This window comes from Budorcas taxicolor, chromosome 5 (assembly GCF_023091745.1).
Source record: "Budorcas taxicolor isolate Tak-1 chromosome 5, Takin1.1, whole genome shotgun sequence".
NCBI classification, from domain to species: domain Eukaryota; kingdom Metazoa; phylum Chordata; class Mammalia; order Artiodactyla; family Bovidae; genus Budorcas; species Budorcas taxicolor.
The window spans coordinates 157255361-157281130 of record NC_068914.1 but is presented as its reverse complement, the minus strand read 5'-3'; the positions used below and the strand labels follow the sequence as shown (position 1 = coordinate 157281130).

Here is a 25770-nt window from a genome sequence, read left to right as displayed (position 1 = left end):
GAGATAAGGATCCCCAGGCAGGCTCTGGGCTTGCAAGCCAAACAGGACGTGCACTCAAGTAGTCCTTGCCTCTGCAGGGCACCCCTGTGGCTCAGATCTCCCCATGGCTGGCCTCCCCCAGTCAGTTCACCTGTTTCCCTGCCTGTTAGGACTTAAGGACTACATTGATCCTACAACATGATTACCACAAAGAGTATTTGTTCCCGTAGACTAACCTATTAATATTATAATTTTTTACTATATTAACCTAAAAAGCTTTATATGCTCTCATGAATTCTTTTTCTCAGAAATCAGTTTATAAGAGCTGCTGCTGCTGCTGCTAAATCGCTTCAGTCGTGTCCGACCCTGTGTGACCCCATAGATAGCAGCCCACCAGGCTCCTCTGTCCCTGGGATTCTCCAGGCAAGAACACTGGAGTGGGTTGCCATTGCCTTCTCCAGTGCATGAGAGTGAAAAGTGAAAGTGAAGTTGCTCAGTCGTGTCCGCCTCTTCGAGACCCCATGGACTATAACCTACCAGGCTCCTCCATCCATGGGAGCAGAATGCGTTAAATATTATAGCTGTTCTAACTCCACAGGCAATGATTTAGGGAAGGGAATTCTCTTGTGTGTTCTTCTTATACTTTCTTGTTCCTTAGATGCAGGATATTTTTTAACACACTCTCCGGTCCTCGTATCTTTCTCAAATGTGGAGGGGTGTGGTTGCCACGGCAAGTGTATCTGCGTGTACTTTTCCCCCCCAGGTCGATTGTCACCAGGTAACACATGGTGACCCACTCTGCCCAGAGCTCCAGATGCCCAGACTCCGTGTGCCAGCGGCTCTCCTCCTCTCTGCTCGGCCCCACCCACCAGAGCGGGCCCTCCCTTTTCCCCACCACACAGCACACTGCCAGTTTAAACCATCCCAGGAAACGAGGTGGCTTTCTGACGTGTCCCCAGCTGAGGGAAGGGCTGACTGAGAGCCTGACGAGACTGGACAGCAGGGTCTCTTTGGGCTGTTGCAGGTTTAATCACCACCCTTGGAAAAGTTAGATAAATATAACCGGGTGAATCACGATGCTTGTAGATGATTCAAAAACAGCCATTAAGGGAAAAAAAAATCTCTGTACGTATAACTGAGGGCAGCATTCGAGGATTTGGGCAGGAGAAAGTCAAGGATGATAAGGGTATTTAAGGATTTTTTTTTCAGGGGTGGAGGGCTGCTCTTTAAACATTTTTCGTTGATTTAAAAAAAAAAATTACAAACAGTTCATTGGGAAGAAATAATCCAAACAGTCCTAGAGTAGGAAGTGAAAGTCCCTCCTCTAGAACTCCCTTCCCTCTTTTTTCTCTCCCATTGCGAACCAGCCACACATCACATGCGTGTGCGCACACACACACACACACACACACACACACACACACACACACACACAGAGTCTCATTTCCTGGGCATGAACATATTAACAGTTTGGTGTGGGTGGAATGTTTATTTAATAAGAGCTATGTTTTGGGGTTTTTTTAAGTAGAATTTTAAGTCAATAAGTTTGCAAAGGAAAAAATCATGAACTCTGGCTTTTGCCAAGCAAAAAGGGAAAGGGAGGTTAGGCATCTGCAGAAATGGCCGACTGCGCAGGGAGCCGCCAGCAGCATGGACCTGGTGTGGCCCCGCCCCCTCCCCACCCCCCACCCCAGGCCCAGAGCTCTGCCCCCAGGGCCTGCGACACCAAGCCTCCCCAGCTCCTCTCTGGCTCTGTTTCTTCTCTAGTTCACCATTAAGTGTTTCACAAGCCATGGGCGGTGCAGGGGGTCTCAGCCTCACGTCACCGTAGTTGGGCTGGGGCTACAAATACAACGTAAATAGTAAGGTGGTCTATACAGAGCACTGATAGAAACAGCATCTCCTTCTGCTTGGAAAATTAGGCAAAGTTTAAACAGAAAGTAGCAGTCGCAGCGAACTTCAAAGGCCTGGTGCGCCTTTGATAATGGAGAGGCAAGGAGGGCAGCACTCCGACAGTAAGAAAAAGTCCAGAGGGAGTTCTCTGGTGGTCCAGCGGCTAAGACTGTGCTCCAAGTGCAGGGGGCCCAGGTTCAACCCCTGGTCGGGGAACTGGATCCCACAGGTCACAGCTAAGAGGCTTCCCTGGTGGCTCGGTGGTAAAGAATCGGCCTGCAGTGCAGGAGACATGGGCTCGATCCCAGGGCCAGGAAGACCCTCTGGAGAAGGGAAATGGCAACCCACCGCGGTATTCTTGCCTGGGAAGTCCCATGGACAGGAGAGCCTGACCAGCTGCAGTTCATTGGGGTCGCAAGAGTCGGACGTGAGTTAGCGACTAAATCACCACCGCTGCCACTGCAACTAAGACCCGTAGCAGCCAAATAAATAAGCAAAAGAAAAGGTGTAGAGACGGAAAAAAGTGAAATGTCTGGTAGCTATTTTTTAATGCATAGGAAGATGAGACATTAGATTCAGAGGGGAAGGTCTCTGTGACCTTGGCAGGGTCTTGATTGACTGCCAGGCTGGGAGCTGAAATGTTATACTCCTGAGGCCCAGGAGGGGTGCACTTGGGAGGGGAAGACTGACGTGGGCCTGGGCACAGTGGGTGCCCCGAGGTTCACGAGGCAGTGCTGGGTGGGCCCTGAGAGTGAGGACGCCGGAGCTTGGCTGCCGGGGGTCTGAATCCTGCTGCCATCCCTTACTAGCTCCGGGTGTGCTCCTTACCTCTCTGTGTCTCCGTCTTCTTCCCTTGAAAGTGGAGGCGAGAGGGCTTATACTCTTCCTAGGGCTTTGGCAGGAGTGAGCGAACGAACTCGCATGGATCCTGGCACGTGGCAAGCCGCCAGCTTGTTGACAGTGATCAGATCTGAATTATCTGGGTGCCGGCTTAGTGGACGCAAGAGGAGAACCTTTTTATGTTAGCTTAGAAAGGCAGCATCTCCTGTGACCTTGAATTAGCCCATCAAGCCAGTTATAAACAAATGGCTGCCTGAAAGCCATTGCTGGGCTTGTCTGTGAGAGTCTAGATTACTAGTTATGGTGTAATTTACTCCACTTAAAATTGTTGATTACATGATAACTTTGTCATGTTTATTTGTGAGATTTGTTCTGATTTCATAAGTTTCTGAAATCCATTTAAATGTTCTACTTACAAAAAAAAATACTGGTTACAGCAGCCATCAGTGAAGCTAATTCATGCAGTTTTTAAGGCAGTTATGTGTTGACATATAAGGATTACAGAAGTTGTGGGAAACCTGTTTTTCCATTGACCTAATTTGGTAACAGAAGCTATTTTGTTAAAGTGACACTAATTCTCCAACTTCTCTTGCTTTCCTTTTTATTAGCACTGTCATGGACCCTTGCCTTTTCCACTTCTCTTAATGTAAATTAAAGGTGAGATACAACCTACAGGGAATCACCTCCTCCTATAGGAATGGGAACTGACAAGCAGTTCGAGTGGCCTCTTAAGGTTGACTATATTCAGAGTCCAGTACCATCAACGTTTTATTCTGAAATTCCAATGTTGGCAGAGAAAATCTCTGTCAGGTCAGTTTAAACACAATCAGTTCTTCCTTTTATTTCTAAGAAATATAGATACAGAAATATTTGGCTTGGGGACTTCCCTGGTGGTTCAGTGGTTAAAACTCTGAGTGCAAGGGGTGCAGGTTTGATTCCTGGTCCAAAAACTAAGATCCTACATGCTATGAGGTATGGCCAAAAATAGATAAATAAAATACAAATACCTTTGTATAAAAAAAATGAAATACTTGGTGTGTGTTTTTTTAAGATAGTTTATGATTAAAAGTTGTGAGGTAGGTTAGCAAATCTGAGTACTTATAGCCTCAATTTTAGGACTTTTAAAAATATTTAAAGCGAGGTACCTAGTATGTGCCTGTGCTAGGAGTTGAGAGAAAAATATGGGGTGTTCCTGTCCCCTGTAGCTTGCTGCTTGTAACAGTGCAACAGAGTCACCACAGTGATGCTGGTGGTGCTGGCGATGGTGGTGATGGTGATGGTGCTGGTGATGGTGCTGGTGGTGCTGGTGATGGTGGTGATGGTGGTGCTAGTGGTGATGGTGGTACTGGTGATGCTGGTGATGGTGATGGTGGTGGTAATGGTGATGGTGGTGATGGTGGTGGTGATGTGGTGGTAATGGTGATGGTGGTGATGGTGATGGTGGTTGTGATGATGGTGGTGATGGTGGTGGTAATGGTGCTGGTGGTGCTGGTGGTGATGGTGCTGGTGGTGATGGTGCTGGTGGTGATGATGATGGTGGTGCTGGTGGTGATGGTGGTACTGGTGGTGATGGTGCTGGTGGTGCTGGTGGTGGTGATGGTGCTGGTGGTGGTGATGGTGCTGGTGCTGGTGGTGATGGTGGTGCTGGTGGTGATGGTGGTGCTGCTGGTGGTGATGGTGGTGGTGATGGTGATGGTGGTGATGGTGGTAGTGATGGTGATGGTGGTGCTGGTGGGGAAGATGATGGTGGTGCTAGTGGTGATGGTGGTGATGATGATGGTGGTGCTGGTGGTGATGGTGCTGGTGGTGGTGATGATGGTGGTGCTGGTGGTGATGGTGGTACTGGTGGTGATGGTGCTGGTGGTGCTGGTGGTGGTGATGGTGCTGGTGGTGGTGATGGTGCTGGTGGTGCTGGTGGTGGTGATGGTGCTGGTGGTGATGATGGTGGTGATGGTGGTGGTGATGGTGGTGGTACTGGTGGTGATGGTGCTGGTGGTGATGATGATGGTGGTGCTAGTGGTGATGGTGGTACTGGTGGTGGTGGTGCTGGTGGTGCTGGTGATGGTGATGGTGGTGCTGGTGGTGATGGTGCTGGTGGTGATGATGATGGTGGTGCTGGTGATGGTGATGGTGGTGCTGGTGGTGATGGTGCTGGTGGTGATGATGATGGTGGTGCTGGTGGTGATGGTGGTACTGGTGGTGATGGTGGTGCTGCTGGTGGTGATGGTGGTGGTGATGGTGATGGTGGTGATGGTGGTAGTGATGGTGATGGTGGTGCTGGTGGTGAAGATGATGGTGGTGCTAGTGGTGATGGTGGTGATGGTGGTACTTGTGGTGGTGGTGCTGGTGGTGCTGGTGATGGTGATGGTGGTGATGGTGGTGCTGGTGGTGATGGTGCTGGTGGTGATGATGATGGTGGTGCTAGTGGTGATGGTGGTAGTGATGGTGTTGCTGGTGTTCCTGGTGGTGATGGTGGTGCTGGTGATGCTGGTGGTGATGGTGATGATGATGATGGTGGTGACAGTGATGCTGTGACTATATGATGGTGGCGATGAGAATTTTAGCCATATGGTATTGACTGTGAGCCAGCACCTTTCCAATATTAGCTCATTTAATTTCATTTAAGAGTGAAATAGATACTACTATAATTATCCCTACTTTACAGACGAGGAAAGTAAGATGCAGAGAGGTTAAGTGATTTCCCCAAGGCCATGCAGCTCGTAGTTAGAGTAGAGATTTGCACTTTGAAGCTCCCTCCAGAGATTGTGCTGTTGACTGCCACCTTGTGTCCCAAGAGGTGGGGATGGCACCTAACTCAACCTGGGGGAGTTCATGAAAATGTGGTGACTAAGCAAGGTCTTTCTGAGAAAGAATTTCAGAACAATATACATAATTTAATCACCTTGCTTGGTATTCAGATTCCAAAGAAAGATTTTTTTTTTGTCTTTTATAAGAAATCTGTTTCTTATAAAGTAGGGTTTAATTTTTTACTTTTCATATATTACCATGAAGTCAGTTTGTCCTATGTATATTTAATGATAATATGTATTCGTATTAATCTTAAGGTAGCTATTGGCCTCAAAATAACGTCCTAATATTTACAAAAGTTAAACAATACCAATAGGCAGAGAAATAAGAGAAACAGGAAAGGCAGCATAAGAGGATATTTTTTTGATGAATATGGAGCTTCTTTTCTTTCTACCTTGCCCATTAGTAAAGGATGGAGGTTCAACCTATACCCATTTCAAAATGCCCACATTCCTTACCAGTTAGTGTGGGAAAAGCTAGTGTTTTGCATGTAGGGACAGCCTTGTTTTTTGCTCTGTGTTTATGCTCTAAGCAGCCTTGTTTTGTCTATGGATTCAATGGAAAGATTTCTAATATTGTCTACAGAGATCGCTTGGTAAATTTTTATAGTTAGGGACTATGGTTACTGCTTTTGCCTTGCTCTTAGATTATAAACAAGTCAGGTACAAGGCATGGTGGCGATAGAAAGCACACAGTTTTCACTTCAGCAACATTAAATCCTGGGTTTTCTCCCCTCCCTGATGGTGGTGATGTTGAGCGGGTCCCTTCTACTTGATAAGACTGTGAGAATCCTCCAGGCTGCTGTTAAGGGTCAAACTGGACAAATCAATAGCTGACCTGGAAAAACTCCAAATGGTACATCGCTTTTCGGAGCCTTGGCTTCTAGGAAGGGTGAGAGGGTCCAGGAGCAGCTTGTACCGGCTGTCATTCCCGGGAGCCCCAGCATCCCGGAAGCATGTGTCACTGTTAACGGAAACTTAGACTTCTTCAGGATCCTGCAGGCTGAGGAAACCTTATTCTCAAGAGTCGAGTGGCTTGCTTCTGGGGACGAACAGTATTAACATTTCGAAATACTTTTTTCCACTTAGATCTACAGAGTTGGATTCTAACTGGTCTTGGTTTCAATTGCGATGCATGCAAGTTGGAGGAAATGCGAATGCAGTAAGTCCACCTTAGATCTCTCGGTTTCTTCTTGTACACGTGTGTGTCGCACCCGTAAAGAAGGTCAGCGTTTGCATGTAAGAGTGCAGGACGCACTGCTGGGCGGTGGGGAGGCGTGGTGGGCTTATGAGCTGGGTGACCCAGATGGCTTGTTTATCCAGAGATCTCTTAGAAGCCTGATAAGCAAGAAGCCCTGGGCTAGGATACAGTGATGGACAGATGACTGAGACGCCTCCCTTACCGGCAGAGACAGAGAGCAAGTAAAGAAGTAAATAACCAGGAAGGCAACAGGTGGTAGTGCTTGGAAGAAAAAGGAAACAGGAGTGATGGTGCAGAGGAACTGGGAGGCTTCTTTGTGATAATACAGTTTTTTAATATCTGCGGGTGTCTTTTGTACTTGGATGGAATGCTTCGAGGTTCTTTTATCTCAATTTTATTTATTAAATCTACAAATTAAAAAACGCCGTTTTCCAAATCTTCAAATGTAGTATGTAAATATCATGTGTCAATTTATAAACTTAGTAATTTCTCTGTAAAAGTAGTTTTTGAAGTGTTCGATTAACTTGTAATAAAAGAGCAAATTTCCTTAACCCCATTTACAAACCTAGCTAAGGATCCTCAACGATTTTAAATTTCATTTTCAAATTCAATATATCTGATTTCTAAAACACTAAACTGGCAGCCTTACGAATCTAGCCAGCAAAATCTCCCTTTATATAAAATACCATTATATGCTTATAGCAGTATGCCAAAGTGATATAGGTTGAGTAAGTAGAATTCCTTGAGACATACCATTAAATGTTCAAAGTATTAGAAATCAGTGAATAAAAATAAATGTATATGCATTTTTTTTTTTAGAAAGGGACCTCCCTGGTGGTCCAGCGGCTAAGACTCCTTGCTCCTAATGCTGGGGTCCCAGGTTTGATCACGGGTCTGGGAACTAGATCCCACATGCCCCAGTGAAGCTCCCATGTGTGGCAACTAAGACCTGGTGTAGCCAAGTAAATAAATAAAAATAAATACTCAAAGTATTAGAAATCAAATTGGTGTCCATTTCAAGTACAATTTATATCGAGCTTCAATTAGATATTCAAAATTAAAATAGTCAATCTAAAAGAATAATTTTCAAAATACCGGTTTCCTTTGGATCAGTGTCTCGGCCTTTTTCTTCATTACTGTTCCCTAAGCAGAAAAATGAGATTTAAATTCATCAGTTAGCTTGTTTTAAATTTAAATTGGATTTAGTTTTCCCTAGTGAGAGAAATTAAATACCAAGGACTATGATTTTTGACAGGTAGGGGTGATCTTTGGAAGGCTACAAAGTATGGTAATAACTAAGTCTTTTTTTTCACTTTCCAAGAAACATTCCCCTGTTGAGAGTGTAAGCCTTCAGTATTTCAAGCATGTGATTAGAAAACCATGCCCATGTTCATTATGTCTACAAACTTGTTCTTCACGTTAATACTGTGGGTTCGATAGTCTCTGTCCTGTTTCCAAACCTTCGTAAGGTTGTAGGGTCCCCGCCCAGCTCCAGAGAGCAGTTTCCTGTCTCAGCCAGCTGACGTGGGGGAGTGGAGGGGGCAGGTCAGTGGTGGTCGCTAAGCTCGAGCAGAAGCTTGGGTTTGAATGCCAGCTCTGCGCCTTGCTAGCCTGTGTGACGCTGGGCACCTTGTTGGACCTCTCTGCTTCTGGCTCATCTGTAAACAGCATGTGTCTGAGAGTGTGCCCATGAGGGTTTGATGTGATGGTATCCACCAAGAACTTGGACAGGACCCGGTACCTGTGGGCGCCCAGTGCCGTTATTTGTCCCGCTGAATTCACAAAAGGATCACTCACACAGGCTTTTAAAACACCTGCTTTAATTAAGCTGTGCATGCTGTAATTCATGTCTGCACAGAGATCCTTCAGAGGCGCTGCAAGCAGAGTGCTCTAACTGTCTAAGTACCTGCTTCAGCACCTTGTCTGTGCTGTGGTCTCCACCGATGAGGAAATAGTGCTCAACAAGGAGAGGGTTAGCTTGGCTCTTACTTAACTGGTTTATCAGACATTCCCACTTAGGCAGCCCCCGTGGTTAGGATTCCGAGTGCTTCCTGCTATGGCGCACGTTTGGTCCCTGGTTCGGGAACTGAGATCCTGCAAGCCACACGGCAGAGCCTAAACTCATAAATAAATCATCTCATATAGATGCAAAGAAAAGAAAAGAAAGTTCCAATTTAGTAGGACTCGACGCTAAAGGTCGATCGCACGAGTTAGGTGCAGTCCTGAGTTGAAAGTGTGCGCTCAGATAACGTTCAGAGCTATGGCGGTGCCCCAGTGGAGCATCGGGGGCCCAGTTATTTCATTCTGCGAGGCACGTCTCGTGTCTGCTTTTACCAGAATATTAATGTTACATCTGTGGAAGGTGTTACTCCTTCTACAAGGAAAAATGTTATAAAACTCTTTCACGGTTTAAATTATTTTGGTTTTCACTAGTATTTTCAAAATGGCCCTTCATGGCGTGCAGTAATGGTTTTGGTCACCCTGTTGGATTTAGCGCAGCCCTGCCGTTAACCCGAGTCCTTTCCTCCGCAGTCTTCCTTTTTCCATCAGCACGGGTGTGACACCAATGACACCAACGCCAAGTACAACAGCCGTGCCGCCCAGCTCTACAAGGAGAGGATCAAGGGGCTGGCCTCCCAGGCCACCCGGAAGCACGGCACTGACGTAAGCACGGGGGCGGGGCTCCATCCTCCGAAGGTTCGTTTCAACCGAAAAAGTCCTTTATATCCCAAACCGTAAAACTTCCTGGCCAGATTCTCTTACAAGGAAACAGCATGGAGCGGGTTGTCATCCTTCACCGTCCTGCTCTAAAACGTTGCCGTGAACACTACTCAACAGCCCTGCAGCCTCTCTTTTATTTGTCAGCTGATCAACACTGACCTCGTTTTACATGCTCTTTGTTTAAAGACACCTCTTTCAGGGAATTCCCTGGCTTTCCATTGTTCTTTATATCTATTTCTAATAATAAAAATGTGCCAATAGACTTAGGAAGAAAATAATCCATAAAGTGAAAAGTTGAAAGGTTTTTAACATTATAAGAATTAAATGTTCAAGATATAACAGATATTTATAAAAAAGAGCTAGTTGTAGCATGTGACCCAACATTTTTATGTTATGACTAAATACATATGTTCTTATCTTCCCTTCCATCATGCCCCTTTTCCAGTATTTCCTAGCTCTAATAATTGGCATCACCATCATCTGCCAGGTTGCCTAAGTCAGAAACGTGGGCGTCATTCTTAATTATTACCACCTTGTCGGGCTTCCCTTGTGGCTCAGCTGGTAAAGAATCTGCCCACCATGCGGGAGACCTGGGTTTGATCCCTGGGTTGGGAAGATCCCCTAGAGAAGGGAAAGGCCACCCCCTCCAGTATTCTGGCCTGGAGAGTTCCATGGACTGTATAGGCCATGGGGTCGCAAAGAGTTGGATACGACTGAGCGACTTCCACTTCACTTCCATTAGTTGAGACGTCACCTTCCATTGCAGGAGAGAGCATGGGTTCAATCCCTGGTTGGGGAGTTAAGATCCCACATGCCTTGACCAAACGTGAAACAGAAGCAATATTGTATCAGATTAAATACTTTAAAAATGGTGCACATTAAAAAGAAAATTTCTTTAAAAAATGAAGATGCCTTCTTCAGTGGATATTGTTGACACATTGACTCTGAGCCTGTGGCCAAGGGCACTGTGGCTTGAGCTGAGTGAAGCTCATCTAACTGCATGTCTGTGCTTAGTTACACAAGGTGGCACTTAGCACTGAGATTGGAGCTGTCGTAAATGACATACGCTAATGCAAGGCGCAAAAACGTGTCTGTCAGCAGACCGTAAAAAGCACCCGTGCTTGCAACAGGGGCTGAAGCTTCGCACCGTGGGCGACACGTTCTCTGCATTTCTGCACGTGTTCAGGCAGGGCAGCAGATCTAGGGTCACAAGTTAGTTGCAGAGTAGGCGAATTCACAAACGTGGCATCCACAAAGCGTGGAACGTGCACCTGGACGTGAAGTCCTTGGTCTTCCCCTTTCAGAAGTGGCTCGGGGAGCTGCCTTTTGTCTTCCACAGGGCTTGGCAGCACAAGTTACTAGATCAATGCGTTGCTAAAATGTGCTGGGGAGCCCTGACTTTATAATAGTGGAAAGTACGGATCTTTAGCGACAGGCCTCTGGAAAGGGAGGGAACTATATTAAATAAACCCTCGGAAGCAGGTGAAGCGCTGAGCAGTGTGTGTGTTCTGTTCCAGCTCTGGCTTGATAGCTGTGTGGTCCCTCCTTCGTCCCCGCCACCGAAGGAGGAAGATTTTTTTGCCTCTCATGCTTCTCCTGAGGTATGTGTTATGCTTTACATAGTTTTAAAGTGTGCTCCTCTGACATGAATTTTAAAGGGCATGTATTTCAAGTGTTTCAGTTAGGACAGAGTCTAAGCTGCTATAACCAACAGCCCTGAGACAGTCACTTACGGGAGAAATAAATTTCCCAGCAGTAGTTCAGGGTCATCCAGGGCTGCTCATCTCAGCCCTGTGTTGCTCCCATCTCAGGGTCCAGAGTGGCCGCTCCAGGTCATGACCTTTCCCGGCCAGTGGGAGGAGGACAGACGTCCACATCCAGGGAAGCAGTGCCCCGGCCTTTTACAGTCTGGAGGTAGCATTGCTTCTGCTCACATCCTGCCATCTAGAATTCAGTCCCATGCCCTGTACCCAGCTTCCTGGGAGGCAGAAGTCTTACCAGGGGCCTGCCCAGTGCATTTCAGAGCTTTGCAATTGACAAAGAACAAAGACAGTTTGAAGAACTTCCCTGGCTGTCCAGTGGTTATAACTCTGCGCTTCCCATGGGGGCAGTGCAAGTTTGATCCCTGGTCAAGGAACTAAGATCCCACAAGCTGCACAGTGTGACTGAAAGAAAGAATGAAGACATTTGTTTAAACCCAGATTTGAAAAGGGATTTGAATCTCATTGCCCCTGTTAGCTGTGGACATAGAACATCTCTCAAGGCTATTGTGAGAATGAACATGTAATGGAGAACTAACTGTAGGTCTGTGTGTACGTGTGGGTTGGTGTACACACACAGGGTATATGACCTAGCTCTGTCCACTATGAGGCCTAGAGACAGAGACGCCCCAGGGCGACAGGCACACCCAGCACCCACACCCTCATTTCCAAATGCTGTTCTCCAATAAAAGGAACCAGGGCTACCTTTGGAGAGGCAGCTGATCCTAGGATTGGACTTGCACGGGCAACCAGAGGTGCTGGAAGTAAGGGAGCGCTAGGAGGCCAGGGCGGGGGATTGGACAAGGACATGGCTGAAGGTGGTCAGAGCTGGATCCGTTTGAACAACAAAAGAAATAATGATAGTACTGGGCTATAACACAAAGAATTGGCCAATATCCATGAGTCTGTTACTGATGTAAATGGATGATTGCATAAAGGAATGGCGGGAAGGGACAGTCTTCTTCCTTACAGAAAATTCCAAATCATGCGTATACTTTCCACTGATCAGGACGTGGGGCTTAACCCACTCCCCTGGCATGTGGACCGGACTTAGTGACTCACTTTTTTTGAAGTTTGTTTTTTATGACTTTCCTTGCTTTGCTGGTAACTACTTTTCTCCCCTGCCTTCAGGTGAGCACCACAGGCTGGGCGTCAGCACAGCCAGAACCTTCTTTAACTCCGAGGAACGTGGACACACCTCCAGCGAGCAGTGAAGGTAAGACTGAGACTCGAGGAACTCCTAGAAAATGAGACCCCTGCATCTCCCAGGAAAGATGCCCATGGTCCATTATAAAACGGGGAGAGAGGATTACTGAACATGGAGTATGTATGACCTCACTTTTGTGAAAAATAGCCAGATCACACATGCAGTTAACACTGGAAAATGAAATTGCTGAGGATTTTAACTTTCAACTTGATACAATTTTGAAGTGACTGAACTTTTATCATGAGTAAATGTTACTTTTATAATCAGAAAAGTGACTTTTATAATCAGAAAAGTGAAAGTGAAAGTCGCTCAGTCATGTCCCACTCTTTACAACCCCATGGACTATACAGTCCATGAAATCCTCCAGACGAGAGTACTGGAGTGGGTAGCCATTCCCTTCTCCAGGGAATCTTCCCAACCCAGGGATCGAACCCAGGGATCGAACCCAGGTCTGCGTTGCAGGCAGATTCTTTACCAGCTGAGCCACACAGGAAGCCCAAGAATGCTGGAGTGGGTAGCCTAACCCTTCTCCAGCGGATCTTCCCGACCCAGGAATCGAACTGGAGTCTCCTGCATTGCAGGCAGATTCTTTACTAACTGAGCTATCTTATAATCAAGAAACAAGATTCCAGTTTAGAAAACTATGGGCTTCCCCGGTGGCTCAGCAGTAAAGAATCCACCTGCAGTGCAGGAGACGTGGGAGACGTGGGTTCGATCCCAGGATCAAGAAGATCCCTGGAGGAGAAGATGGCAGCCCATTTCAGTATTCTTGACTGGAGAATCCGGTGGACAGAGGAGCCTGGTGGACTAGTCTATGGAGTCGCAAAGAGCTGGGCATGACTGATGCAACTGAGCACATGTGTACACATTCTGGCAATAGTTGATGTCTAATAATTCACATTTGGTGATTTTATTTTAGGATATATTTATTGTAAATCTACTTACATCACTTGCTTAGGTTTAAAAAAACCACCCGTGGATGAAAACACCGACATTTTCTGTTTTAAAATTGAGCATTTTTTTGTTAGCCAGAAAATCAGTGTAAATTAACAACAACAAGGTATCATTTTTCACCTAATCAGTGAACTGCTGGCGGGTGGGCCCCTCAGTCATGCTGGCCTGTGAGAGTCAAGCCTGGAACTGCTTGAAGGAACTTAGAGTAACAGGAAGGACTAAAGAGTCAGCAACCTCGAGATCAGGTGATGGTCCTGAGAAGCCTTAATGGAATTCCTAACCAGGATCAGTTTTTTAGATCAGCTAGAAAACTCAGCAGATTTCTTGGCAACTGAATATTTAGGTTTTCTATCACTGATGTGATTCACATTAGACTTGCCAAATGTTGACATCTGTTGGGGTATAGTACACATATGTACTAGGTATCTCAGAACAGTTTACTTTAAAACACCAGACCATAAATTAGGATTCCAGATTATAACGAAGAGGGAGACCACTAAAAAAGCAACTGGACACAAAATACACTTCTATTTTAATGGACTTTTAAATTAAAATTCTTAAAGTGATAAAATGTGGAGCTAAAAAGAAAAGACAGTCATTGATCTACCTGGATAAGATTTGTAGTACTGAACAAGTTGGATGTGTAAATATTCAAAAGGACATTTGATGAATCTGTTTTCTGCACTGATATCAATATTTTTAACTTTCAGGTGTACCAGAGCAAGGACCAAGTGTGGAAGGTCTTAATGTACCAACAAAGGCTGCTGTAGGAGGTATGTGTTACCCTGTAGTCTGATTTAGAGGTTAATTAAGAAAAAAATGAATCCTGTCTGTACATTCTGCCTAGAACTTACAATGTAAGGAGATTTATTTAAACAAAAAATGCTGTTCTGTTTTGGCCAGCTTGGTGACTGTGAAACGCATTAGCCTCTGTACCTGGTGAAGGTTGCTCTTGATGCTTTTTGATTTGCTGGTTTATGTCCCAGCATAGGCAGAGGGCAGAACAGCCATGTCATTCCTAGTCACTCAAGAACTCTTAGCATTTTCTTCCTTCTGATTTTATTGTAGGTGAACTTAATCTCTAATATTTCATTATCAGGGAAATGTAATCTGAAATTAGTGCATATCACACTGCATTAATTGGAAAGCAACAGCTTTGGTGAAAAATAACCAAACTATTAGAAATGTTCCAGGTATTTCCATCATGCATTAATAGACGTGTGGGAAGCTGGAAGCAGGTTATATGACTACTCCAGTGCATATCTAAAAGAAAGTGAAGAAAAGGAGGATTTCCGTGAATGTCTTTCTTTATACCCCAAATGTAATGATGTTATTCTCCCATTAAGGACTGAAAAATTTTAATCTTTGTGGGTTTATGCTATCTTTTCCTGTTAAGTCACATTCTCATCTTTGTAAGAAAAAAAAAAAATAAGATTTTATTCTTACTGGGTCTCTTACACATAATTCTAAAAACAGAGTATGTAATCTATGATTAAAATTTACCCAGAAAACAATTTTTAAGAAACTTTATCTAAAAGCATCATATATTTTTGTGCAATTTAGTAAGTAATGCTACCAAATAATAGAATGTTTTCTATTTCTGATTGGTTAGTATGATAAAATCTGTACATAAATCAGGGTGGAAAAGCACTTCCCTGGCTGCTTTAGTTGTATACATAATGACTGGCTAACTTTATATTTTAAAACAATTTTGAAAGTGTTTGAAGAGTAGAGATTACTAGGAGAGTTTGTTCTAATATACAAAATACTCTTGAAGAAAGTGGTGAATGAGGCAAGCTCAGGCTATTTATTTCTCTGCAATATGGTGTTCCCTCCCCCCCCCCCCCCCCCCCCCCCCCCCCGCAAAATATATATACTCTCTGAGTTTGGATGCAATCTGAAAATACTGAGAACTCTATTTGGATGAATCTCTGTTCATCTGAAATACATTGAGGTACTTGAGTCTCTGGATGACAAACTAATGTGGAAAATGTTATAGTCTCTTAAATAATAAAATGCAGTATCTTAGAATTTTTTTTAAAATACACTAAAAATAGGAAAAATATGTATTTCCAGTGGTCTGACTTTCTACTTTTTGTCTTTTGACAGAGGTTTCTTCTATCATAAAAAAGAAACCAAATCAAGCTAAAAGAGGTGTAAGTATTATGTGTAAACTGTCTGCTGATTTAGCTCTAAAAGGGCTTATGGGCTTGAGGAAGCCACCTTTGACATTTTTATTTCTATTGTTTTTGAGCCACAGTCTGATAAATGTGGCTCTGATAAATAGTTCGTTTTGTTCAATGGAGTGATGTTATACGCGGTGACTGTTTTCTGCAGTGTTTCACATTTCTCTGTCGGCGATACAGCTCTGAAAACAAATCAGCCGAGGCTCCCTGGGATCTCTGTCATGCAGCGAGGCTGGGAGGGTTGTCAGCAGCTGGACGTTCAGCTTCTGAGGTTCCATTCAGAGCCCCCGCCCTGGACGCAGGGCTGAGGTCTGAATCCTGACCTTGTCACTTGCCAGCTGTGTGATCTTGGTCAAGTCTCTTTCCTAACAAGAGCTCAGGTCCTCCTCCGTCACCTGGAGATGATGACCGTGCCGGCCTCACAGAGGCGTGAGGACTAAGTAATAACCCTCAGTAACTGTCAGCTGTCATTGCAAATGTTTTCAAACAGTTTGGATAAAACGTAATCTTCTACTGTATCCTCCAGCTTGGGGCCAAAAAAGGAGGTTTGGGAGCCCAGAAACTATCAAATACGTGTTTTAATGAAATTGAAAAGCAAGCCCAAGCCGTCGATAAAATGAATGCACAGGAAGACCTTCTGTCCCGGGCAGCACCTAAGGAAGAATCCATGTAAGTATGGTCAAATCATAATACGATTCTAGTGACTACAGTTATTAACTGGGCTTCCCAAGGTGGCACTAGGGGTAAAGAACCCACCTGCCAATGCAGGAGACGCAAGAGACCGGGGTTCGATCCCTGGGTCGGGAAGATCCCCTGGAGGAGGGCATGGCAACCCACTCCAGTATTCTTGCCTGGAGAATCCCATGGACAGAGGAGCCTGGCGGGCCACAGTCCATGGGGTCGCAAAGAGTCAGACAGGACTGAGGCGACTTAGCATGCATGTAACAGGCAAAGCTATTAACTAAATGACTCTGAGATTTGCTTTCCAAATGCCATATATTTTTACATTTGTGTGTGAGGAGGGAAATGCAAAATTTGGTTTTATGAGAGTTAATACCACATGGATGTGTAGATGAGAAGGAGAGAGACAGTATTTATGGAGGGCAGCCACCGTTTCCAGTTGAAATTGTCTGGACAGGATTTGGGTGGGGTCAGTAAGGAGGGAAAGACAGAGATGTGTCAGGAGGTACTGCCACAGGAAAGATGCTCAGCGTTGTTAGGGAAATGCAAGTCAAAGCCACAGGGAGACACCTCACTCTCAGGGAGCTGTGGTCAAGAAGACGGCAAACAAGTGTTGGTGAGAATTAAGAAACTGGAGCCCTCATGCTCTGCTGGTGGCAAAGTTACCATATGACCCAGCAGTCCCACTCCGCAGTATATTCTCAGAGAAAGTAATGTATATGCCCACAAAGTCACACAAAAACTTGTACACATGTTCATAGCAGTATTAATCCCTATAGCTGAAAAGCAGAAACAACCTCAATCTCCACGAACTAGTGAACAGATGGACAACATGTGTGTGTCCACACAGCAGAATATTATTTAGCCCCGAAAAGGGATAAAGTACTGATACATGGTGTAGCATGCACAAATCTTGAAAAATTTGTGCTGAGAAAGACACTGGCCACAAAAGACCACATATTTTATGATTGCTTAGATGTGGACTGTCCAAATCAGGCAGATCAAGAGACAGAAGCGGACTGGTGGTTTCCAGGGCCAAGGGCAGAGGGGAGAGAAGGGTGGACTGTGGGTGGGTGGGATTTCTTCTGGGGTGATGAAAATGTTCTGGAATTAGAGGTGATGGTGACAGCCTTGTGAATATGTTAAACTGAATTGTGCATTTTAAAAAGGTGAATTTTATATGTGAATTTTATCTCAGTAATGAAAATGGTGTTTATAATATGAAGCCCCATTGGACCTGGAGACTAAATCCTAATTGTACGATGGAAGGTTTTGGGTATGGTGGTACTTAGTATGCAGGTACTAAGCCTGAATCTTGAAGAGGTCTCAGAGTCAGACTTGACGGTGGTGGCAGAGAGAGGGAGAAAGGAAGAGCCTAGGAGGATGAGGAAGAGGGAATCCAGGCAGTGGCTCCAGGGTCCTGCCTGGACTGGAGACAGGGGAGTGATGGCGTGGGTCACCCTGAAGTCAGACCAGCCGGCGGTTTTGCATCTCATCTGAGGAGAGTGCCATGAAGCAGGGGTGGGTTTTGGAAAGTGTGTTTGGTTGTGATATCCAGGGCAGAAAGAATGGGGGGAGAACTGGAAGCCAGGAGGCCAGACCAGAGACTTGTTTCAAGTAGCTCCTTAAGGTTCTTGAGAGGATGTCATTGTGTTGAAAACAGAAGGGACACGCGACTGTCTGGAAAGGACTGGTGACTGGGCATAAGGGTCCAGGACCATAAGGAGAGAAGAGACGGAAGGCATCTTGGATTCCGGTTTTGTGCACGCATGTGTTTTATTTATATGGTGTTTTCTCTTGTTGTCATGTGTATCTCTTGTGTGTGTGTGTTAGTCACTCGGTCATGTCTGAGTCGTTAGCCCACCAGGTGGGCTCCTCTGTCCGTGGGGACTCTCCAGGCAAGAACACTGGAGTGGGTTGCCATGCCCTCCTCCAGGGAATCTTCCCAACCCAGGGATTGAACCTGAGTCGGCCGCATTGCAGGCAGATTCGTTACGATCTGAGCCACCAGGGAAGCCCCTATCTCTTTTAGCGTGGCTTGATTACTACAGGCTGTATAATGAAGAAAACACTGGTACTTACTTTACAAGATTGTTAGGGGGTTCATTTAGTTTATGCTCATTAGAGTGCATCAGACAGTGCCTGGCGCGTAATAGGTGCTCAGTCAGTGTGAAGGTGAAGTCGCTCAGTCGGGTCCGACTCTTTGCGACCCCGTGGACTGTAACCTACTAGACTTCTTTGTCCATGGGATTCTCCAGGCAAGAATACTGGAGTGGATTGCCATTTCCGTCAGGGTAGTTTCTTGCTGTTCACGCTCACAGTTTGCTCAGTGGGCTTCCTATGATAAGCCTGGAGCATCTGAAATGGGTGGTTACTCCTCATTATCATTTAACTCACAGCACCTAGGGGGCAGCACTAAACTGTTATTTAGGTTAAATATTTGCGATGTCAGGGGCTTCCCTGGTGGCTCAGATGGTAAGGAGTGCGCCTGCAATGCGTGAGACCTGGGTTCAGTCTCTGGGTTGGGAAGATCCGCTGGAGAAGGGCATGACAACCCATTCTTGCCTGGAGAATCCCCCTAGTGGGCTACAGTCCACGGGGTCACAAAGAGTCGGACACGACGGAGCGACTAAGCTCACAGCACACAAAGGTGGCTCAGAGGTAAAGAACCTGCCTGCCACAGTAGGAGGCACAGGAAACTCAGGTTTGATCCCTGGGTCAGAAAGATCCCCTGGAGGAGGAAATGACAACCCACTCAGTATTCTTGTCTGGAAAATTCCATGGTCAGAGGAGACTCACGGGCTACAGTCCATGGGGTTGCAAAGAGTCGGACACGACAGTTGGTTGTGATCCACACAGCCAAAAGCTTTAGCGTAGTCAATGAAGCAGAAGTAGATGTTTTTCTGGAATTCTCTTGCTTTTTCTATGATCCAGTGGATGTTAGCAATTTGATCTCTGGTTCCTCTGCCTTTTCTAAATCCAGCTTAAACATCTGGAAGTTCTCAGTTCACGTACTGTTGAAGCCTGGCTTGGAGAATTTTGAGCATTACTTCGCTAGCATGTGAGATGAGTGCAATTGTGTGGTAGTTTGAGCATTCTTTGGCATTGCCTTTCTTTGGGATTGGAATGAAAACAGACCTTTTCCAGTCCTGTGGCCACTGCTGAGTTTTCCAAATTCGCTGGCATACTGAGTGATTTGAGATGCTCTGTATAAGACTCACTGTAAGCTCTCACAGACTTCACTTTGATGTCTCTGACTTAGCTAGCTTTCTTGACACTGAGAAAGGGGGAAGGTTCAATTTGAGTGTGTTTAGGAGTGGACTCCGTGCAGATCACTCGTGCATGAGGTTTTCCCAGAGAACCAGTAAAATCCTCGCCTGATCAGAACAGGAGACGGGGAATCAGAAAGCACCAATCCCCTCCCTGCAGGTCAGGGGGACAGAGACTAGTGCGTTAATATTAGAGACAGCACCAGCCTTAATCAGGACTGCTCGATACAGCTGAATGCAAACATGCAGATTGTGGGGTGTTTATGAACTGGACTCGGGAACCCAGTGAATCCCTTTGTTCAGAAGAGCTGCACTCCAGGCCCTGACCACCGCCCTGCTGCTCAGACGCATCACAGCTCAGTTTCACCAAACCAGTGCTGTGCCAGCTGTGAGAAAGTACCCAGGCTTTATTTATTTACTTTTTAATATTTACTTATTTATTTGGGGCTTCCCTGGTGGCTCAGAGGTAAAGAATCTGCCTGCAGTGCAGGAGATGCAGGTTCGATCCCTGGGTCTGAAAGATCCCCCGGAGAAGGAAACGGCAACCCGCTCCAGTATTTTGCCTGGAGAATCCCATGGACGGAGGAGCCTAGTGGGCTACAGTCCATGGGGTCACAAAACAGTTGGACACGACTTAGGGGCTAAACAACAATGTATTTATTTGTCTGCACTGGGTCTTAGCTGTGGCACGTGGGATCTTAGTTCCTCAGCCAGAGAGTGGACCCAGGTCCCCTGCATTAGGAGGGCACAGTCCTAGCCCCGGGACCACCGGGGAAGCCCCCAAGAGTGCCCACGCTTTATGCTAGTCTTCTGCAGCTCCGTTCCCTAAAACGGCCGTACATGAAGGTAGTTCAGTCAGCTGTCAGGAGCAGCGTCGATTCCTGTCTGTTCTGAGTGTGAACTAAGCTATCCGTGCAGCAGCCGCATCCTTACCGGGCATTTCGTCCTCAGAGAGGTCTGTGCGCACAGCTGGGAGGAGAGTAAGAGGAGCCAGGAGCTGCTCCTGGGCTCTCCCTGAGTCCTGAGGTCGTGGCCGGCCCTCCTCCCTGCCCGTCCTGGAAGGGCTCCTGTAGGTCTGAGACGCGCGGAGTCCCAGCTTCTTGTTGTATTAGTGCTTCCAGAGCCTGCACGGTAAAGTGCACGCTTTTATGAGCGACAGCACCAGCTCCCCGGCAGGTCCCCCCAAAGGGAAAGCTTCCCCATCTCGTACTCTCCTGAAATTCTTCATCCCAGTCCATTCATCTCCAGAAGACTCTGTTACCACAGTTATAGCTTTTTGTGATTTTAAACAGATCTACTGTTTTCTCCCCAAAATTATACTTGAAAGAAGATTGCTTATTTTCCTCCTTCAGGTACAGTTTGGCGGGGGGGGGGGTGGGGGGGGGGGGTGGGGGTGGGGGGGGGTGGGGGTGGGGGTGGGGTGGGAACAGCAGATATATTACCATTACCTGATCTGAAGGAATAACAGTGAAGAATACAAATGGCCCCTGTAAAACAAAATGGAGGGACTTCCCTGGTGGTCCAGTGGTTAAGACTCCAAGTTGCCAATGAAAGGGGCCTGAGTTCGACCCCTGGTCAGAGAACTAGATCCCACATGCCGCAACTAAGAATCCACATGTCGCAACTGAAGACCTGTGTGCCGCTACTAAGACCTGGCACCGCCAGATTTAATATAAAAAGAATGAAGGCATCCATTTCTTTAATGCCAGGGTGTGATAAACTCCAGGTATACAAAGCAATGTTCTTGCTGTAAAGAAATGTCTAGTGGGAGAAGCTTATATATAAGAAACAACAAAAACCAGAAATCCTGCTTGACTCATTAAGAAGGAAAACAGCAAAAGCAAGATTATTTTCTCCCAGTAAGAAATTCTGTTATCACTTCCTTTCACTACAGAGAAGCGTGTTTATATTATTAGGGAGTTTACATAGTACCTTTCTCATGAGGAATTTGTGACATTTTATAAAATTTTCTGAAATGAACAGTATCTTAGAAATCTTGATAATGTAGGTATATCATTTTTCAAGTCCCTGAAATTTTGTTGCTATTTACTAATATGATAATATACTCTTGTGAATATAGGCCTGGTTTTCTTCATAAGAAATTAAGTATCTATAGCATTTTTGGAAGCCTAAGAGTAAGGGACATTGTTTCATTCATCTCCCCTCCCTCCCCTGCACTGGGTGCTTTATCTGTCACAAGTATTTGTAGATAGGTGATGAGCATCTGACTGGTGGTGCAGAGGAAACTGTTGGCTGAGGAATGGCAGCTCCATTGTGAATTCTCTCAGAGCCTGGTTCCGTAAAGAGACCTTATGGGGAACTTCCTTAATGGTCCAGTGGCTGAGACTCCATGTTCTTAATGCTACGCAGCCTCGGTTCAATCCCTGGTCAGGGAACTAGATCCCACATGCCTCAATTGGAGATCCTGTGTGCCACAGCTAAGACCCATTGCAGCCAAATAAATATTTTTTAAAGAGAGAGAGAGAAACCCTATGGGAAATTTTCTCGTAAACTGAAGAATCCTTTTGCAATGCAGTAATCCCTTCTTAATGTATCTGTTAAGTCAAATAAATTTATATATATGAAAAGTGAAAGTGTTAGTCACTCAGTCATGTCCAACTCTTTGTGACCACATGGACTGTAGCCCGCCAGGCTCCTCTGTCCATGGAATTCTCCAGGCAAGAATATTGGAGTCATTCCCTATATATTTGGACTTCTCTGGTAGCTCAGCTAGTAGAGAATCTGCCTGCAATTTGGGAGACTCAGGTTTGATCCCTGGGTCGGAAAGATCCCCTGGAGAACAGATGGGCTACCCACTCCAGTATTCTTGAGCTTCCCTGGTGGTTCAGACAGTAAAGAATCTGCCTGCAATGCTGGAGACCTGGGTTTGATCCCTGGGTTGGGAAGATCCCCTGGAGGAGGGCATGGCAACCCACTCCAGTATCCTTGCCTGGAGAATCCCATGGACAGAGGAGTCTGATGGGCTACAGTTCATGGACTCAGAAAGAGTCGGACTTGACTGAGCGATTAAGCCCAACACAACACACACACACACATACACACACACACATATATATATATATATAATCTTAAACCAGAACAAACCAGCGAGACTAATCTCATACTTTTGTTACATAATGTGGATGTATAAAGTGAAAGTGAAAGTGAAGTCGCTCAGTCGTGTCAGACTCTTTGCGACCCCATGGACTGTAGCCCACCAGGCTCCTCCGTCCATGGAGTTTTCCAGGCAAGAATACTGGAGTGGGTTGCCATTTCCTTCTCCAGGGGATCTTCCCGACCCAGGAATCGAACCCACGTCTCCTGCATTGCAGGCAGACACTGTAACCTCTGAGCCACCAGGGACGTATAGTAAAAAAAAAAAATAATAATAATAATCTGCATTTTACTCTCCTTTATAGAAGTAATTTAAGTATATATTATGTTGTGACATATTATGATACGGTAAGTAATGTAAAGCTAGAACAGTAATTAGATTCAGCAGCAACCATAAATTAGCTGTAAACTCATGCAGCTCGGAGAAGGCAATGGCAACCCACTCCAGTATTCTTGCCTAAAGAATTGCGTGGACAGAGGAGCCTGGTGGGCTGCTGTACATGGGGTTACACAGAGTCAGACATGACTGAAGTGACTTAGCATGCCTGCATGCATTGGCAAAGGAAGTGGCAACCCACTCCAGTGTTCTTGCCTAGAGAATCCCAGGGACAGAGGAGCCTGGTGGGCTGCTGTCCATGGGGTTGCACAGAGTCAGACACAACTGAAGCGACTTAGCAGCAGCAGTAGCAGCATGCACCTTTTCTTGAGCATCTACTCAAAAGAGATCTTTTCCCAAAAAACGCCAGCTTGCCTTTATAATCATGAATCATGGAAAGCCGCAGCAAGCTAAAAGCGTGTGACATGTTTAGCGTTCTCGGTATTTTAACTTAAGAGCACAGAATCAGCGCTAAGTTAAGGAGCATTCGGTTTTTCTGGCAGTGTGTCATCACTACGATTAGCCTATAAAGATCTTGAAATTCAGATGAAGAAAGATGAAAAGATGAATATGAGTGGCAAGAAAAAGGCAGAATCAGAGAGACTTGGCATGGGATTCGGAAATAGCAGAAGGTAAGACTCTGCTTTCTTGGATTTCCTAATTTAAGCTAGTTTGCTGATCACACGTGGACTCTCCTTGTTAATTTCCACTTCAGAAACGTCTTCTCCTTGTTCGCTTCCTTCATTTGCTGTGCTCTAGTACAGTCAGCCCTCAGCGCTCTCTATCTAGGGGTTCTGCCTTTGCAGACTCAACCAATCTGGGATTTGAATATATCAGGATAGGGAGAATTCCAGAAAGTTCCAGGAAGCAAAACAAATTTTTTCTGTGCACACCATACTTAAGGACAACAATTTACATCGTTTTTACATTGTATTTACAATTATTTTTGTAGCGTTTCCATGGGATCAGCAAAGAGACAGGACTTGGCAACTAGACAACAGATGTAGCATTTACATTGAATTTGGTGTCATTAGTAACTAGAAATGATTTAAAATACAAAGGAATAGTAAGGATTTTTTGGGGGGTGAAGTAGAGAAGGATAGCTTCCTTACTTTGCCAAGCAAAGGAGGACACATCGGACCTCTGCCTTGAAAAATTATGTGTCCCTGAGGATTGTTTTTGTTGCTGGGGTAACGGAACCAGTCCCCCTCAGATGCCAAGAGACAACCGTGTTTACTACAGTGCAAAAAATTCCAAATTTGATTATTAGATAAAATGAAATAGGTCTGATTGTCATTAAATGGATGCCATAAACATAACTTTCATATGTGACTGTATTTTCTATAATTAGTTACAGTCCCCACTAAGGTCCGGTATTTTCTAGTGCTTGCACCACAAAAATGTTTTTCTATTGTTCATGTTTGTAACCCCCAAATAAAGTACATTTTTGTTGAGAGTATAAATTAAAGGCATTCTTTGGTGAACACACGTATCTTCATGAACTAATATTTTTCTTTTTCCATCTTATTCTCTATTTTCTCAAGTGGTATTTCACATTCAGTGACTTCAGACATGCAGACCATTGAACAGGAAACGCCAATCACAGCAAAACCGAGAAAAAAGTATGGTGATGACAGTGATGACTCATACTTTACATCCAGCTCCAGGTAACCTGTTAAAAATCATCCTGAAAGTATTGTTTTGAAAAGCTCGATACAGACTTACTAGTTTCTGGGTTTTTTTTTTTTACATTAGGAACAAATACAAATAAGTTTACTTCGTTGTTTTTAAAAGCTTCGGCTGGAATCAAGGATGTCCTTTGGGAAAAAATTGGGGTCCCCTTCTTTAGTGGATGATATTTGCTAATATTGAAATGTTTGAAAATAAAATCAGCAGCCAGGAATTAAAATCAGAGGGGGGAAAGTTGTATTTATCTAAAATGTGAAATTGGAGAAATATACAAAATACGGAAAACCCCAAAGATATCTGTTGTCGTTTAGTCTTATTCCAACAGTTGGAATATTTCCCAGCTGTGCCTTTAGCAGATTCTTTTGTTTTCATACCACCGGCTTCTGGAGTCGCCCATTGGCAGGATATAAAATTTTAAATGAATGCTATTTGTGTGTGTTTATGTATGAATGAAAAGCACTGTTGCCGTCTGAGGGGTTCCCAGGATAAAGCCTAGGCCCCATCCTTCAAGCCCTCACCCTCCAACAAGGACAGGTTACCCAACTCCAGTGTGAAGCCGACCGTGGAGAGGTCGTGGTTCAGGTTCAAGCCACCCGCAGAGACTGAGAACAAGTTTAACTTGAATTGACTCACTCTGTGCGGTTCTTCCAAGAACCTGATCAGCACCGGGGAGGGGGAGGCCTGCTGAGCAGCCACCAAGTAAACCTGGGGTGTCAGGAAGTGGCACCGGCTGGGATGCCGGGCGGCCTGGACTTGAGTCCTGGCCCTGCCACTTAATGACTGTGATCTTGGCTGCCCTGTCCAACCTCCCTGTGCCACCGCCTCTTATCTGTAAGGTCAGGACACCAGCAGTGTCAGCCTCTCAGGCAGCGTGAGGGTTTAATGAATGAATGCACACGGGGCATTGTGGCCTAACTATTATTTATGTCATTTTTAGCTGTTGTTTTTATATAGAAACTCAGTTCAAAAGTCACGTGACTCAGTCTGAATGCTTAATTACTATTGTTGTATACTTAAGTTAACCATGTGGAGGGCCACCTTCAGGTGTGGGGTTTGGGAAGGTCGCCCGTGTGCCTGTCAGTGTGGGCAGTCC

At 45.3% G+C, this 25770-nt stretch overlaps 1 protein-coding gene across 2 annotated transcripts in view; it reads left to right on the top strand.

The window, feature by feature from the left end:
* The window catches only part of ARFGAP3 (ADP ribosylation factor GTPase activating protein 3), a 51898-nt gene that overhangs the window by 8528 nt on the left and 17600 nt on the right, over positions 1–25770 (top strand). For both annotated transcript variants that reach the window (XM_052639696.1, XM_052639695.1), the window contains exons 3-11: positions 6609–6681; positions 9253–9384; positions 10959–11042; positions 12333–12417; positions 14073–14135; positions 15472–15518; positions 16075–16217; positions 23492–23620; positions 24533–24655. In XM_052639696.1, coding sequence (XP_052495656.1) covers positions 6609–6681; positions 9253–9384; positions 10959–11042; positions 12333–12417; positions 14073–14135; positions 15472–15518; positions 16075–16217; positions 23492–23620; positions 24533–24655 — 879 coding nt within the window. The remainder of the gene's footprint in view (positions 1–6608; positions 6682–9252; positions 9385–10958; positions 11043–12332; positions 12418–14072; positions 14136–15471; positions 15519–16074; positions 16218–23491; positions 23621–24532; positions 24656–25770) is intronic.